General features: G+C 40.9%; 1 protein-coding gene across 2 annotated transcripts in view; it reads right to left on the minus strand.

Moving 5' to 3' along the window:
* Positions 1-549: 549 nt before the first annotated feature.
* The window catches only part of LOC140502793 (uncharacterized), a 42,689-nt gene continuing 27,654 nt past the window's right edge, over positions 550-15,584 (minus strand). Inside the window, exons 2-4 of one of the 2 annotated variants that reach the window (XM_072606801.1) lie at positions 9,795-9,921; positions 9,182-9,277; positions 550-2,599 (exon numbers count right to left, since the gene is read on the minus strand). In XM_072606801.1, coding sequence (XP_072462902.1) covers positions 759-2,599; positions 9,182-9,277; positions 9,795-9,921 — 2,064 coding nt within the window. In that variant the 3' untranslated portion in view covers positions 550-758. The remainder of the gene's footprint in view (positions 2,600-9,181; positions 9,278-9,794; positions 9,922-15,584) is intronic. The other variant, XM_072606802.1, reaches the window with a different exon arrangement.

Raw genomic sequence — 15,584 nt, forward strand, 5'->3', positions numbered from 1 at the left:
CATGCTCTCAAGATAAATGCCATCAGGTTTCTCTCCAGTGTGAATCATTATGCCAAGTGTTACCCTGGAACTAAAATCCTACCCACATGTTCATTATAAGTACGAGTAAAGATACTTCTAACTTTGAAACCAGAAGAAATTGGTTGATGATTTTCATAATTTCTAAGGAGCAGCAGAGCTGAGGACATGAAGGTCTGCCACATGGTTACAATAATCTTGATAAATTAGGAGAATTAAGACATAGTCACTTGCACAAAATGTAGGGGATGTGGGTGGGAGGGGGCTGTCTTGACAAAAGAAGTGAAAGATGTGCAACAGCTGCTGAGAGAAAATAAGCAACGATTGATTTGCTTCATCTACAATACTTTTTGCCTGGAATTTTTCAGAAGGAATGTGGCTCTGGCTGAAATCCTTCCCATGTTCATTACATTCATGAGACTCCTGTCCAGTATGAATTATCTGACATTCAGTAAGTTTTGTGCTCTGGTGGATGGGCTTTCCACATTCATTATATACATAAGGTTTCTCTTTCTATTAAAGAACCAATTCTTTAGAAAAAAAGTTATTTTTATTATGAAATTAAACATGAACTCATATATACAGAGAATAGATTTTGAAATGGAATTTGTTATTGTTTGGTTTCTCTTTTTTTAAGGAGAATATTAAATACGGTATTAACAAAACCATCCTGCTTGTCTATGACTCCTCATTATGAACCAATGTTGAGTAAGGTGAATGTTCAGAAGTAAGGTCTTCCCTCAGTCATGATATTCATAAAATTTCTTTCCGATATGAATTTTCTGATGTTGAGTAAGCTGTGATCTCTGGCTGAAGACCTTTCCACACTCATTGCATTCATAAGGTTTTTCACCAGTATGAATTCTCTGATGTAGAGTGAGTCCTATCCTCTGACTGAAAGCTTTCCCACATTCTTTGCATTCATAAGGTTTTTCACCAGTGTGAATTCTCTGATGCAGAGTGAGCCCTATCCTCTGTCGGAAGGCCTTTCCACATTCATTACATTTAAAAGGTTTCTCTCCAGTATGAATTGTCTGATGCTGAGTAAGTCCTGACCTATGACAGAAGGCCTTTCCACACTCACTGCATTTATAAGGTTTCTCCCCAGTATGAATTCTCTGATGTAAATTAAGTTGTGACCTCTGGCTAAAAGCCTTCCCACAGTCATTACATCCATAAGGTTTCTCTCCAGTATGAATTCTCAGATGTAGATTGAGTTGTGACCTCTGGCTAAAAGCCTTCCCACAGTCATTGCATACATAAGGTTTTTCTCCAGTGTGAATTCTCTGATGTAGATTGAGTTGTGATTTCTGGCTAAAGGCTTTCCCACAGTCATTACATTCATAAGGTTTCTCTCCAGTATGAATTCTCTGATGTAAATTAAGTTGTGACCGCTGGCTAAAGGCTTTCCCACAGTCTTTGCATTCATAAGGTTTTTCTCCTGTATGAATTCTCCAATGCCTAGTAAGGCTTATTCTGTATCGGAAAGTCTTCTCACACTTGTTACATGCATAACGATTCTCTGTGGTATGAATTTTATTATGTTGATAATTATGTTGAGTAAGCTGTGCTCTTAGGCGGAATGCCATCCCACATTCATTACATTCATAAGGTTTTTCTCCAGTATGAATTCTCCGGTGTCTAATACGGTGTGTACTTAAGCGAAATGCCATCCCACATTCATTACATTCATAAGGTTTGTCTCCTGTATGAATTCTATTATGTCTATTAAGTTCTGTTTTGTGACTGAAGGCCTTCCCACATTCACTGCATTGATAAGGCTTCTCTCCTGTATGAATTCTTTGATGCTGATTAAGCTGTGTTCTGAGGCGGAAAGCCTTCCCACATTCATTACATTCAAAAGGTTTCTGTCCTGTATGAATTCTCTCATGTTGAGTAAGCTGTGACCTCTGGCTGAAGGCCTTCTCACAGTCACTGCACTCATACGGCTTCTCACCAGTATGGATTGTCAGATGCTGAGTCAGTTGGGTTCTTAAGCGGAAGGCCTTACCGCATATATTACAGTCAAATGGTTTCTCGCCAGAATGAATGGTTTGATGCTGAGTAAGCTGTGAGGTCAGGCAGAAGACTTTCTCACATTCATTACATTTAAAATGTTTCTCTCTTGTATATCTTCTATGACTTTTAATAAGTGCTAAATTATACCTAAAGGATTTTTCACATTCATTATAATTGGAATATATTTTCTTTAAGCACATTTGATTATATTTTCTATGATCTATATAAAGTTTGTGTTTTTTCTTGGCAGAGTATTTATGAGAACTCTTTCCTATTATTGTCTGCTTTGGAAAGACAATTGGTCCCAGACTGAAGTTTTTGCTATATTTATCATATTCATAGACTCTCACTTTTTTTGTAGATTTATCTACCACGAATTTTGATGGCTGAAAATGTTTTTCTTCATTGCTTTGCTGGTTCTTTAACCTGGCATAATATTTCCAGACTCCTCCCAACTTGGAGATGAAAGAATCATCACTTTTGAGTATTTCCTGGGATAATTTTTCCATAGAGATGACCAACTTTGGAGGTGACTCCTTGGCTTCAAGCAGGGTCTCCCAATCTGAAAAATATAAAAAAAAAATCCCCCATTTACTTGTCACTTAATCCTATCCTTTCTTTTCCATCAAAAAATAGATTTTCTAAACCTATTCCCTCCAAAAACTGCCTTCAAAATGGTTTTTTCCCCAAAGAATAACGTGCTCCCCAATTTGATGAGTTTGCTTGTAGACCTTGCTTATTTCATCTATCCCACAAAATTTTCTTTTTAAGCAGCATAGGAATTTGAACAATTACTGTTTTATGATATAATATTGAGAGCTCTTATAATGTTAGACCCTGTTCCTTATCTTTTTGAAAAATTATTTCCTTTGTTGCACCTGACCTTTTGTTCCTATTTTAAAACTGTCTGCTTCTTCGAACTGTGATTGAAAATAGCATAAAACTACAGATTAAGATAATATTTTGATTATGTTGGTATGGGCCATCCATGGATACTGAATACCTCTCAAAATTATCTGTCATCTTATATTTTCGTGAGAATAATGTGGTATTGGTAGATGCAATAGGCCAAGTCTCCCTAACACCTCTTCCCACCTCCTTTAACATATAAGTTAGCCTAGTTCTTTTCCTAAAAGCTAAGGAAGTTGCCCCCAAGACTTGAATCGCATATGGGACTAGAGTTCAAGCCCCATGGCTGTATTGATGCGCCTTCCTGTTCACCTAAGGGCATGGATGGACCTGACCACGTGGTTCAGACTTGGCAGACGTCCCAAGTCAGACTCAGAAGAGTACAAGAGGTTATCATAATAATAGCTATAACAGCCAACATTTATATAGAATCTGCTATGTGCAGGCCTTGTTCTAAGTGCTTTACAAGTATTTTCTTATCTGATCCTCACAACAATCTTGGAAGGTAGGTGATTATCATTCTCATTTTACTGATGAAGAAACCAAGGCAGAAAAAGATTAAGTGACTTGTTAGGGTCACACAGTTAGTAAATGTCTGATGCCAGATTTGAATTCAGGTCTTAATGACTCCAAGCACAGCACTCTATCCACTACGCCAGCTAGCTGTCTGTGATGGCAATCAAATTAACATCTTTGGCTGTTTTTGTTTTACTAAAAGTACCTCTGATTGAATAATGTGATTAAAGATCTTTCCCACCCATTGACGGGCCTGCCCATAGTGGGAAGCTTGATTAGGGGAGTTGTTTTGTAGGAGGGTCCCAAGTATCTTTTGTTTTTTCTATTGAGGCACTGGGTCAGAGGGTTATACTCTCTGTCTCTAAAAATATATAAATACTCTGAGGGTGAGGTTTTACTTTGGGGCTTAGTTTTTGTATGAAGGTTTGGGTGCCAGAGGAAGACTCTGGGAAGCCACTTTAAGAAGCCCCCCAGCTTTGAACACCCAGATGTCAGTGCTTCCCTCTCTAGTAACTATGGTCAGACAGTTGGACTGTCTGTTGAATTCAGGCAGAAGAAGCCATGTCTGTTGATCTTTGATTATGTTGGAGCTTACTGAGTGAAAGTGTTTTTTGGTTAGATGAGGACTCTGGGAAGCTGCTAAAGGAGCCCCCCCCCCCCACTTTGAAAACCCAGATATCGGTGCTTTCCTCTCTGGCACCTATGGTCAGACAGTTGAACCTGTCTGTTGAGTTCAGGCAGAGGAAGCCATGTCTGATCTTTGATTTCTCTGTATTTTCTTTGACATTCAGGGTGCTGACTCCCCTAAACTAGGTGAATGATACATGTGTTTGGTTAAAGGAACGATACATGTGCTTGATTAAAGTGATTGTCAACCCCTCAAAAGTTGCCTTTCCTTTTATGAATGCAGATCTAAGAACAGTGATAGCAGGCCCCCCTGTGTATGTTGGGGTGCTTACTGATACACTATCTCAATATCTGGATGGTAGCTATTCTATAGAAAAAGAAATACACAGTAGAAGGAAGCAAGGTAGGTAACACTGGATGAACATGAGTATCCAGAGAGATGTACTTTTACACTGCTATGGTGATAAAGTCATCTCCGTTAGTTTTTAGACTGACTTTCTAACTCTTACTCATTTATCTATCATATCACCTACAAAATACTCCTACCTCCTCTTCATCAATACTCAGTCTCTTAATTTGTTTTCATCTTTCTGCTGTAAATAACTTTTTTAGTACTAAGTCAGACAAGGGCAAAAGGAAAGAGTATCATCAGTAAAGCCAGAGCCAGGGCAAATAAACCAGTATTCCAGCAAGGCCAGAGATTGGGCAGTCGTATGGACTGTACCCAGAAGCGGTAAGAGAGGAGGGCTATCCCAAAATTCCAAGGGGATTAGCAATTCACAGCTGGTACCTTAGAAGACACCAGAAATGGCATCAACCAACATCAGCATGGCAGTACTCATACAAGATAGCTTAGAGATTCCTGGCACTGTATCCTGAGATACCATAGAGGACCCTGAACCTCAAAGCTCTAGGGAGGTATAATTCAAAAGATGGAGATCAGTGCAGGAAAGCCCAAGCTAGATCCAGCAGGGATAACCAATCACCCCACCCAAAAGCCCAGTTCAGGAACTAAAATCGGAAAGATGAGTAAGTCAAAGAAATCACCAGTATAAAAAAGTACTCTATATCCAGATATGCCTGATGATCCAGTCTAGGACACAATAACAACATAATTGTAGACATTTAAAAGAAGAAAATGGGTTTTCACAAGGATTACTGGAATATCTAGGAAAAATGTATCAAGAGATTAAAAAATGAAATAAAAGCTCTGTTGGTAAGAACTAAAAGGAAAATAAGTAGCTTAGAAAATAGTAAACCTTACCTACAAAATGGGACTCTCTCTGAAAATGAAAATAGACCAAAGAGAAATCAGTGACTCCATAAGATCACAAGAAATATTCAAATAAAATAAAAATACTGAAAACACAAAAGAAAATGCGAGATATTTGTTGTAAAAAACTGACCTGCAAAACAGGTCAAGGAGAGAGAACTTAAGAATGAGTGGATTCCCTGAAAACTATAATATATTTAGACACTATTTCAAGAAAGCAAAAATGAAAATCACTGATTACCTCCTCAAAGAAAGTCTTAAAAGTCCCAAGAATGGCCACCAATATCCAGCACTCCCATGTCATACTGCCATCATCCAGAAAGAAGCCAGTCAAATCCTAGCAACCACAGCCTGGACCATACAACACCTGGCAGCTTCTCTTCTCACTGACAAGATGCTGTGACACAATATTCCAAAGGAGAAGACTAAGGCTTACTTAATTTAGTTTAGATTAATTTAGACTTCAAGGGACCCTAAGAAAATAGGCAAAGAAGCAAACTTTCAAGAATCCCTAAGCACCCAGGAAGAATTCCATGTGACATGGTGCTAACATCTGAACTGGGGGGAAACAAGCCTCCCTGAAGAGCCTTAGCATATTTAAAGCAAAGATCCTTAACAACAGTTGTGTCATGGCTGGTGAAGCCCTCGGATCCCTTCTTGGAAGAACTGGTTTATTGCCTAAATTAATAATCAAAGTAAATGCCAAATTTTAGTTAGAGGATAGTGAATATAAAGATATTTTTCACCATTCCATTTCATAGACCCCCTGAAATCTATCCCAAAAGCGTCTGCAGATCCCAAGTTAAGAACTCTTGTTATAAAGGGTACAGAAGGAACTAAGAAAAAGAGAGCAAAGAGATGGAATGATTCAGATCTGAGGGTGTTAAGATGGGAATAAGAAAGTGAAATCAACATACTAATGAAGAAGGATGAAGAAGGGGGTGGAAATTGCTAATTTTCATTCTTGAGGTTGCATGGAGAGAATACAAACATGAGACGATATGGGAGAGAGTATTATTCAGACTTGCCCTGTCTACACCACTCAAAGGATAAATAGGCTGAACACACTGAGGGCTTGGTGTAGAAATGCATTAAACTCCAAATCACTAATTATTAGAGAAATCAAAGTAGATCATACCCATTAAATTAAAATTAAATTAAATCACACCCATCAGAATGACAAAAACAAAACAAAACAAACACTGGAGGAACTGTGGAAAGATTGTCACATTAATGCACCACTGGCGGAGACATGAACCAGTCTGGCCACTTGGGAAATGCCCACAAACCAATTAAACTCTCTGTCCCAGAAATGCCATTACCAGGCCCTGATAACCAAAAAGATCAAACAGAGAGGATAATGCCCTATATGGACAAAATTATTAACAGTGGCTCTTTTCTTGAAGCAAGGAAATAGAAACTAAAATAGAGCATGGCATTGAAACCGAATAATACCTGTAATGAAATGGCACAAAATGAAGTCAGCAGAACTAGGAGGACAATTTAGACAGAGAAAACCATGTTGTAAAGAAAACCCCTGCAAGACTGAAGGACTTTGGTCAAAGCTCTGACAACTCAGGTCTCTAGGGAGGACTGAGGGGGCCTGGGATGTACCGGACACAGGACACACATCCCTGAGACCATGAGAGACGGACACTACAGCGGTTGGTTGCGCTTCTTTATACTTACAGTAAAAAACTTTTGCCCTCAGCATTTCTACTAGAATTTAACATTTAAAATCTATTTTCCAAAAGGCAAACCATATAAAAGGTCATATAAAATAAGCAGTTCTCTTCCAAAAAAATATCAGTAGCCCCATGAATGTTTGATCAAATGCTAATGGTCAGAGGACTTCAGATGATAACCAGTGATAACAATCTAAAGAAGCAGGTTCTGCCACGGCCTAGCCCAGCCAATGGGTGCAGGTCACTGCCTCTCTGGCCTCTGTGCTCCCCTTTGGCTTGGAATCTGCCCAACAGCCTTGCACTCATGAATAGATTTTGTATATTTGTGCAGCAGCTACAACCATGTAAGTGTAAACAAAGCAAAAACCTGGATCATGCCCAGAAATTATAAGAACCACAGCAAGAGAAAGAGCATCAGCCCCACCTTTCCTCTGCAGAGGTGGACAGCTGGACGGCATGTTACGCAGACTGCAACCACCCACACTGCTAAGGTAGTGCTCAGTTGGGGGGACAGGAGGGAGCTACTCCTGCTCTTTCTCCCTCCCTCAACTTCGCTCTCATTCTTTGTAATAAAGATACAGTAGGGGAGAAGGGAGGGATATGTTTAGAAACAAAGGTGATGAAAAAACAAATGATAAGTAAAATGATTGAATTAAGGGGAAAATCCTCAAAATAGGTTCAATGACAGAATTAGATGGAGCTGTCCATAGGAACTGAGCCAGCAATGCCCTTCTTAGCCCTCTTTCCGCAATAAACATACTAATCCAGCTTCATTTATGGAAATGACCCATGTGTTCAACAGTAGAGATGTTGTAGCTTGCCATCATTACAGCTAGAAGTACACGTTGAGCATAGCTAACTTTCAAAAATTAGAACAATCTTAAAAAGAACACAGGTGAAAAATAAATCAGAAAGGGATATGGAAGAAAGCAGATTTCTATTATCTTGATTAAGGTGCTAGATCTCTTAAAAGAGAACAAACTGGCATGAGTAGTCAGGGGATGCAAAGAGGACAGATGACAATGAGGTCTCCCCAAAGAGCAGAAGACTAAAGCCAACACCCCCCCCCCCCCAAGGCACGTCTTTCTTTGAAATCAGACAAACACATCCATGGAGAGATGGGGCTGTGACAGGGGCTATAGTGCCAGATAGCTCCACCTTTCCCTCTCAGTTCTGGGAATCCTGAAGGGACTGTCCTGTCCTATTGATGGGGTGCTTAGGAAGCTTAAGGGAAAGGGGAAGACAGCAGAAGCTTACTTCGACTTGAAGAATGCCTGAGACCTCAGACTGTGCCCCACATTGGGGGCCAGAAATATGATGAGGGCTGGGAAGGGGGACAGGATGGCTGAAATTCTGAAATCCCCCAAAGACCAGAGTACAGGGGCAGGTCGCCTGGAATGAATTCATGGATTCAAGCATTCTTGAGGTCAAGGTAAAGATGTACTATGCTTTTCAGCAGGCAAGAGTTCTTAGGGAACCTACAGCCTTAGAGGGGTACAGGCAAAGTTTATATAGGATACTATATAGTAAAACATGTGCCAAATACGTTAACTAGGTGAATTGGGGCAGGATTATGGAGTGGTTAGTTCTTAAAGGAACATGTACTTTTGGTATGTACTGCACAGGAATTTTACCCAGAATCATCAGGAAATAGCCCAAGGTGGGGGCTACATAGATATATGGTTTTAGGCCTGAAACTCACTAAGTCAACTAAGGGTCAGGACTGACTAAGGAATACCAGGCTGCTCTCATCAATGTCTTATTAAGACAAGATAAATGTGAGGGAGTATATGTATGTCTAAGTCTAGGATACATATGATTGGTCAGTGAGTGGTAAATGTCATTATGACCCAGTACAAAGTCTGTTCAGCCAGTGTACAGATGATTCAGACTAATAAATTCTATAGGTGCAGCTAGCTACTGTAGCAGGAAGGGAGGTAATGGTCGTTGCTAGGACAGGCTGTGTCCTCGGGCTGGGGAGAAACTTCCTGGGATAGTGTTTTGAGGTTAGGGAGAAATGTGATTTTTGAGAGAAATGTGATTTTAGGATTGGGGTCCAAGCACATGTACCCAAGCACCCCATCACTATGACCTTGTGAAGATGCTCCCTGTGAATGCCTGGGTTGGGACTCACCTGAAGAGTTGCTTCTCCAGCCTTGGCCTGCTGGCTTCCACGGTGCTCCTCCCTGCTCCAGCTGATAGATCACTGATGGTTTGGAAACCACAAGCCCTGCTCATCAGGAATGGGAAAGTGTTAGGAGCAGAAGCTACCTTAAAACCAAATTCCTGTCCTTATTTCTTTGTGGAAATTAGGCATGCTAGGAGGGTCCAGAGGGGAACACACACAAACTCAGAAGGATCCTCTAGAATGTCTTACTAGGAAGTAAGGTGGTATGCATCTCAGAGTAGACATGGACTAAAAAAAGTCTCACTAGATCAAGTGCTGAAGAGGAGGGCAGTCTTGTTCTTTAGGCATCTCGCTCTGGGGCTTTAGGGAGAATCTAAGACCTAAGGAAAGGCAATGGGGCCAGTTTCCCAGGTGTATAAGCCAAAACTTTTAACTTGAAAAGAGGGACTTTTTACATCCAAAGAATATTGTCTATTGGCCAAAAAAGAATTAGCCATGTCTTACGTGTTCAAGTCAAAGGATAGTTGCTCAACACTGAAGATGCCCCCAAAATATTTACTCAGGGAAGAAGCAAGGACCTTCCCCTGGCAGATCCCAAGTACTAGTACAGCCTTCTCACCCAGGCACATGAGGTTCCTGAAGTTCTCCAGCATCACCTCCCGGTACAGTTCCTTCTGAGAAGGGGCGAGCTGATCCCACTCCTCTGGGGTGAAGTCCACAGCCACGTCCCGAAAGGTCACTGATTCCTGAAATACCAGACATGAATATTATCCAGAGACTCTACCATGTACAGACAAATAGATCTGGGGAAAGAAGGGAAACTCTGGGATAAGGACTATTAACTGTTTTTGTCAAGGGCCCCACTCTGGTGTCCAGTGAAGTCTACAAACCTGTTCTGGGAATTGTGGTTTTAAATGCATAAAATATACATACGGGGGACTAGGAAGGAAACTAAACCAAAGACTGGTGAAAACAAAGCTGTCTTTTAGGTCCACAGACAACCCAAGAAGGGTAAGTCTTGTCATGCAGTCTGGGCAGTCAGAGGACTCCGGAGTGGGGGAAGCTGGACTGAGCCCAATGGTTAAAGTCCCCCCTTGGACACACCCTAGCTCTGAGCAGGGGATGCTTCACCTTCATGGAAAGCTCCCAGTATCAATGCAATCATGGCACAGCTATTAAAAAAAACACTACTTTGTAGTATAAGCAGTGAGAAGAGTCATGTGACTGCCTCCAGGTAGGACGAAAGGGAGCAGGGGAAGAGTTAACCCAGGGCTAGGATATGGCAAAGCTAGAACAGCCAGAGGGAGCAGGATTCAGAGAATTCTGAAGTCAAATATTCACTGAGTAACTAGGACTAAGGGGCAGCGAGGTGATGCAGTGGATAGAGCTCTGGGCCTGGAGTAAGAAAGACTCATCTTCCTAAGTTCAAATCTGGCCTCAGAGACTTACTGGCTGTGTGACACCGGGCAAGTCATTTAACCCTGTGTGCCTCAGTTTCCTTATCTGTAAAATGAGCTGGAGAAGGAAATGGCAAACCAAGCCAGTATTTCTGCCAAGAAAACCCCAAACAGGGTCATGAAGAATCATATATGACCGAACACCACCACCTATGATTTAGTGTATACTAGATTCTGAAAAATGCAATGAAATAATTGCTCTATTTAAATATGTTCTGCATTACAAAAAGTGTTTAACCCTTTTTTTCTTTTTTGCATTTTTAATTTTTTCAATTGCATGTAAAATTTTTTAATGTTCATTTTTTAAAATCTGGAGTTCCAAATTCTTTCCATCCTCCCCTGCCCTCCTCCTCTCTCCTTAAGAATGCAATTTGATACAGAATAAATATATGCAATCACACAAAACATTTCCATACCAGTCATGTTGCAAAAGAAAAACACAGACTGAAAAAACAAGAATAAAGAAAGTTTTTTAAAAAATTATGCTTCAATCTGTATTCATATGCCATCAGTTCTTTCTGGTGGATAGCTTTTTATCTTAAGTCCTTTGGAACTGTGTTGAATCACTGTACTGATCAGAATAGCTAAGTCATTTACAGTTGATCATTGTACAGTGTTGCTGTTACTGTATACAATGTTCTCCTGGTTCTGCTCATTTTACTTAGCATCAGTTCATGTAAGTCTTACCAGGTTTTTCTGAAACCATCCTGCTTGTCATTTCTTAGGGCACATATCCCACAACCATATCCCACAACTTGTTCAGTCCCCAACTGAAGGGCATCCTGTCAATTTCCAATTCTTTGCCACCACAAAAAGAGCTGCTATATTTTTGTACGTATATGTCCTTTACCTTTTTCTCTGACCTCTTTGGGGTCTAGACCTAGCAGAATGCTATTGAGGGGTCAAAAGGTATGCAGACGTTTATAGCCCTTTGGGCAGTTACAAATTTTTCTCCAGAATGGTTGGATCAATTCACAAATCCAATTTTTTTCCCTCCACCATTAATGTCCCAAGTTTTCTACATCTCCAACAGTTGTCATTTTCCTTTTGTGTCATATTAGCCAAACTGATAGATGAGAGGTAGTACCTCAGAGTTGTTTATTTGCCTTTTCTCTAATGAATGGTGAGTTAGAGCATTTTTTCATGTAACTATAGAAAGCTTTGATTTCTTCTGAAAACTCCTGTTCATAAGCTTTGATCATTTATCATTGGAGAATGACTCATATCCTTATACATACGAATCAGTTCTCTATATGTTTGAGAAATAAGGCCTTTATCAGAGAAATTTGCTGTATTTTTCTCCATTTACCAGCTTTTTTTTTAATCTTGGTTTTTGATTTTGTAAAACCTTTTTAATTTGAAGTAACCAAAATTATGTATTTTACATCTCATAATGCTATCTCTCGAGTGGTCATAAATTCTTCCCTTATCTATAAATATGACAAGTAAAATATTTTACACTCCCATAATTTACTTATGGTATTACCCTTTATTTCTAAATCTTGTACCCACTTTGACCTTATCTTGGTATACAGTGTAAAATATTTCTGCCAAACTGCTTTCTAGTTTTCCCAGCAATTTTTGTCAAATAGCGGGGTTTTTTTGTCCCAAAAGCTCAGCAGGGCCAGATCTCAAATTGTATTACAAAGCGGTAATCCTCAAAACAGTCTGGTACTTAGATACACAATACACAGTTGTAAATGACCATAGTAATCTAGTATTTGACAAACCCAAAGATCTAAGCCTCTTCCTGCAACTCCTGGCTCAGCTTCCCAGACCAAGACTTGCATAGAGCCATCACGTCCTGCAGTGTTTGAGTCCAGCTCCTTCAATCTACCGGCATTTTTTAACAACTTACTAGGTCAGGGCATGCAGCTAGGGGCGCCATACTACAGAGAACATCAAGCCTGGAGTTAGGAAAATTCACCTACCTGAGTTCAAATCCAGCCTCAGACACTTACTAGCCATGTGACCCTGGGCAAGTCACTTGCCTCCTGTCTACCTTAGTTTCCTCAACAATAAAATGAGGAACCTACCTTTCAAGGTTGTTGTGAGGACAAAGTGAGATATCTGTGAAGTGCTTGACAAGCCTTAAATGCTACAGAAATGCTAGCTTAAAAAGAGCCTGATCATGCAGGGATTAAGAAGGGTCAAGGTTTCAGCATACCCCATTATTCTGGATTCCTCACTAGACTGTGAGCTCCAGGACAGGGGCTCCCCATGTTTGTAAGAGCTTCTGTGGACAGGAGGAAGGAGGACAGGATTACCTTGCTGCAGAGAGAACCAGATGAGGCTAGAGCATCCAAGTTTGCCTCTAAGTACTGTATGAATGACTCATTTGGTTCTTACAACAACTCTGTGAGGTAGGTGCTGTTATGCCAGTTTTTACAAATGAGGAAACTGAGGCAAACAGAGGCTAAGTGACTTGTACACAGCTAGGAATGGTTTGAGACTGGATTTGAACTCAGATCCTCCAGATCCTAGGCCTGGAGCTCTGGGCACTGAGGCACCAGCTGCCTCATAATCTGGAGGGCCATGTAATGTTGAACGGGAAAAGTGGGTCAAGATGGGAAAGGAAGGAAGTTAGGAAAAATGATGGCCAGGGACAAAACAGACTTCTGCAGAGTGAGTGGAGGGTACCGGAGGATGGAGGAGACAGCAAATGACAGGAGATAATGAGACGAAGAAACGAGAGTTTTCTGTTGAGGCCAGAGAAGTCAAACAATGGAGCTGCGTCGGGCCCCCCCCCCCCAAGTGTAGCCCAAACCAGATGAAAATGGAATTGGAAAATAGTTGACAAAATAAATTAAAATGCAACAAAACATAAAGAATTAAAACTAAGTCAATATATGCCCCTGCAGGGGCCTTGCACACAGCTTAGAGGTTCCTGAGTCTTTGAGTTTGACAGCTGGCAGCTGGTCCCAGTAGCCTTCCTCACACACAATTCCATCTCTGGTGTCTATGCACAAGTCATCCACCATGCACGTCAATCTAAGCTAGGGGGCGCCATAGCACACAGAGTGCTGGGCTAGAGTCAAGAAGACTCCTCTTCCTGAGTTCAAAACTGGTCAAGTCACTTAACCTCCAACTGCCTAACCAAATAGATCCACTAGAGAAGGAAATGGCGAACCACTCCAGTACTGTTGATAATAAAACCCCAATTGGGATTACTGAGGATAGGGCATGACTAAACAACAAAAGAGAAGGAAATCGTTGAAGTGTCTCTGAGGTTTTGCTAGTGAATGCAGTCAGAAGAGGAATTTGGCAAGGAAAAGTTTGGCACAACGCAAGAGGAAATTTAAAGGAATTTGAAGGAGAACAATTTTGGTATTCTAGATTCTATTTTTTGGTTGGAAAAGAAACAAGATCAAAAAATGTTACATAAGATGTAGAGAGGATTAAGAGGTATTAAAGAATGAGAACCAAGGAGTAGCTCCGAGAAGAACAAGGAGGAAGTAGGTGGCAGACAAGAAAAGGCACCCAAGAAAATCGAAGGGGGTTTTCAACCATCATCCTCTCTCCTCCCAATCAGCTGCCAAAAACCTAGAATTTTACCTCTGGAATGAAGGAAGCAGTTATTAAGCTCCTATCATGTGCAAAGCTCTATGCTAAGTGCCAGGTATAAAAATACATACAAACATTCTCCACTGTGACCCTGCCAACCCCCTGCTGCAGACCCTCAGCACCTCAGAACTGCACAGTCACCAGTCTCACCCTCTCTCCCAGAGTCACTGAAGTGCAGTGGCAAGACAGAAGTCAGGATGAATGGCCCAGGATGCAGGGGATGACTGTGGCATCTTCAGTGCTCGCTCCACAGCACCTGCTTCAGCTGCCTTCATCTACCCATTCCACCAAGACAAGTCTTCACATGCTTGGGGTAGACATTCCTGAATTCACCAAAGGGCTGGAAGTCTGCTGGTTGCTTTCAACCTGGTTTAACCCATCTGCTAAGAGAGTTTACTTGGGTGTGGCCACTGCAGATGTAGGGCTTTGTGGAACCACAAGTGAGAGCTGGGTGAAGGTGGATGAGCAGCCTTGAAAGGGCTCAGGAGGCCTGCCCACACAGGGACACTCCATCTCCATTCTGCAGCTGTCTTCCATGGCTATCCCACGTGCCTGGAATGTTCTCTCTCCTCACCTCTGCCTCTTGGCTCCTTTCCGGATTCCCCTTAATGATGTATATGATTCTCTGCTCACTGACTTCAACTTCTCCGGGTCACAGCTGATTGCACGATGTCTCTCCTGTTAGCCCATGAGCCCCTTAAGGGCAGGGCCTCTGCCTTCTTTGTAATGCCAAGCCTTTCGTGTCTGGTACACAGGAAGCACTTAATAAATGCTTGTTGATGGATCCACAAAACTGGCAAGTGCTCTCCTTCCTAAAGTAGCTTGGATTTAATTACTTTGCATATACATGTGTTAATAAGAACACTTTATGTTTATGCTACATATGTTTATATATGTACATGGGAGCAGAGATTGTTCATTCTGTGTACTTGTATTCCTCGTGCCTAACACATAGTAGGGGCTTGAGAAATGTTTATTGATTAAGAGAAACAAGCAGGGAATAAAATAATATTATGCTTAAAGTCTATACTGATCTAAAACACATACACTTAATATTAAAGCAACCACATTCTTAGAAGAAAACTAAGTGGAATTTTAACATAAGGTAGACAGGTCCTTAAGGCTAGAGAACCTTAAAAATCATCGATCAGAACTTGACAAATTCAACACAAGGGTAAACAACCTGAAATAAAAAACTAATTTTATTAAATCAAGGGAGGCTTCTAAATGGAAACTTTAGCCAATACACACACTTCTCAGGCTCTCATGGAACTTACACACAGATAAAAAATGATCAAGTGTTAGGGCACAAAGAATTTAATACCAACAAAAAGGGGGGGGGAGTTAAAACCAATCAGATTATAACATAATAAAATTGTCATCAATAA

Source organism: Notamacropus eugenii, chromosome 4 (genome assembly GCF_028372415.1).
Source record: "Notamacropus eugenii isolate mMacEug1 chromosome 4, mMacEug1.pri_v2, whole genome shotgun sequence".
Lineage (NCBI taxonomy): Eukaryota > Metazoa > Chordata > Mammalia > Diprotodontia > Macropodidae > Notamacropus > Notamacropus eugenii.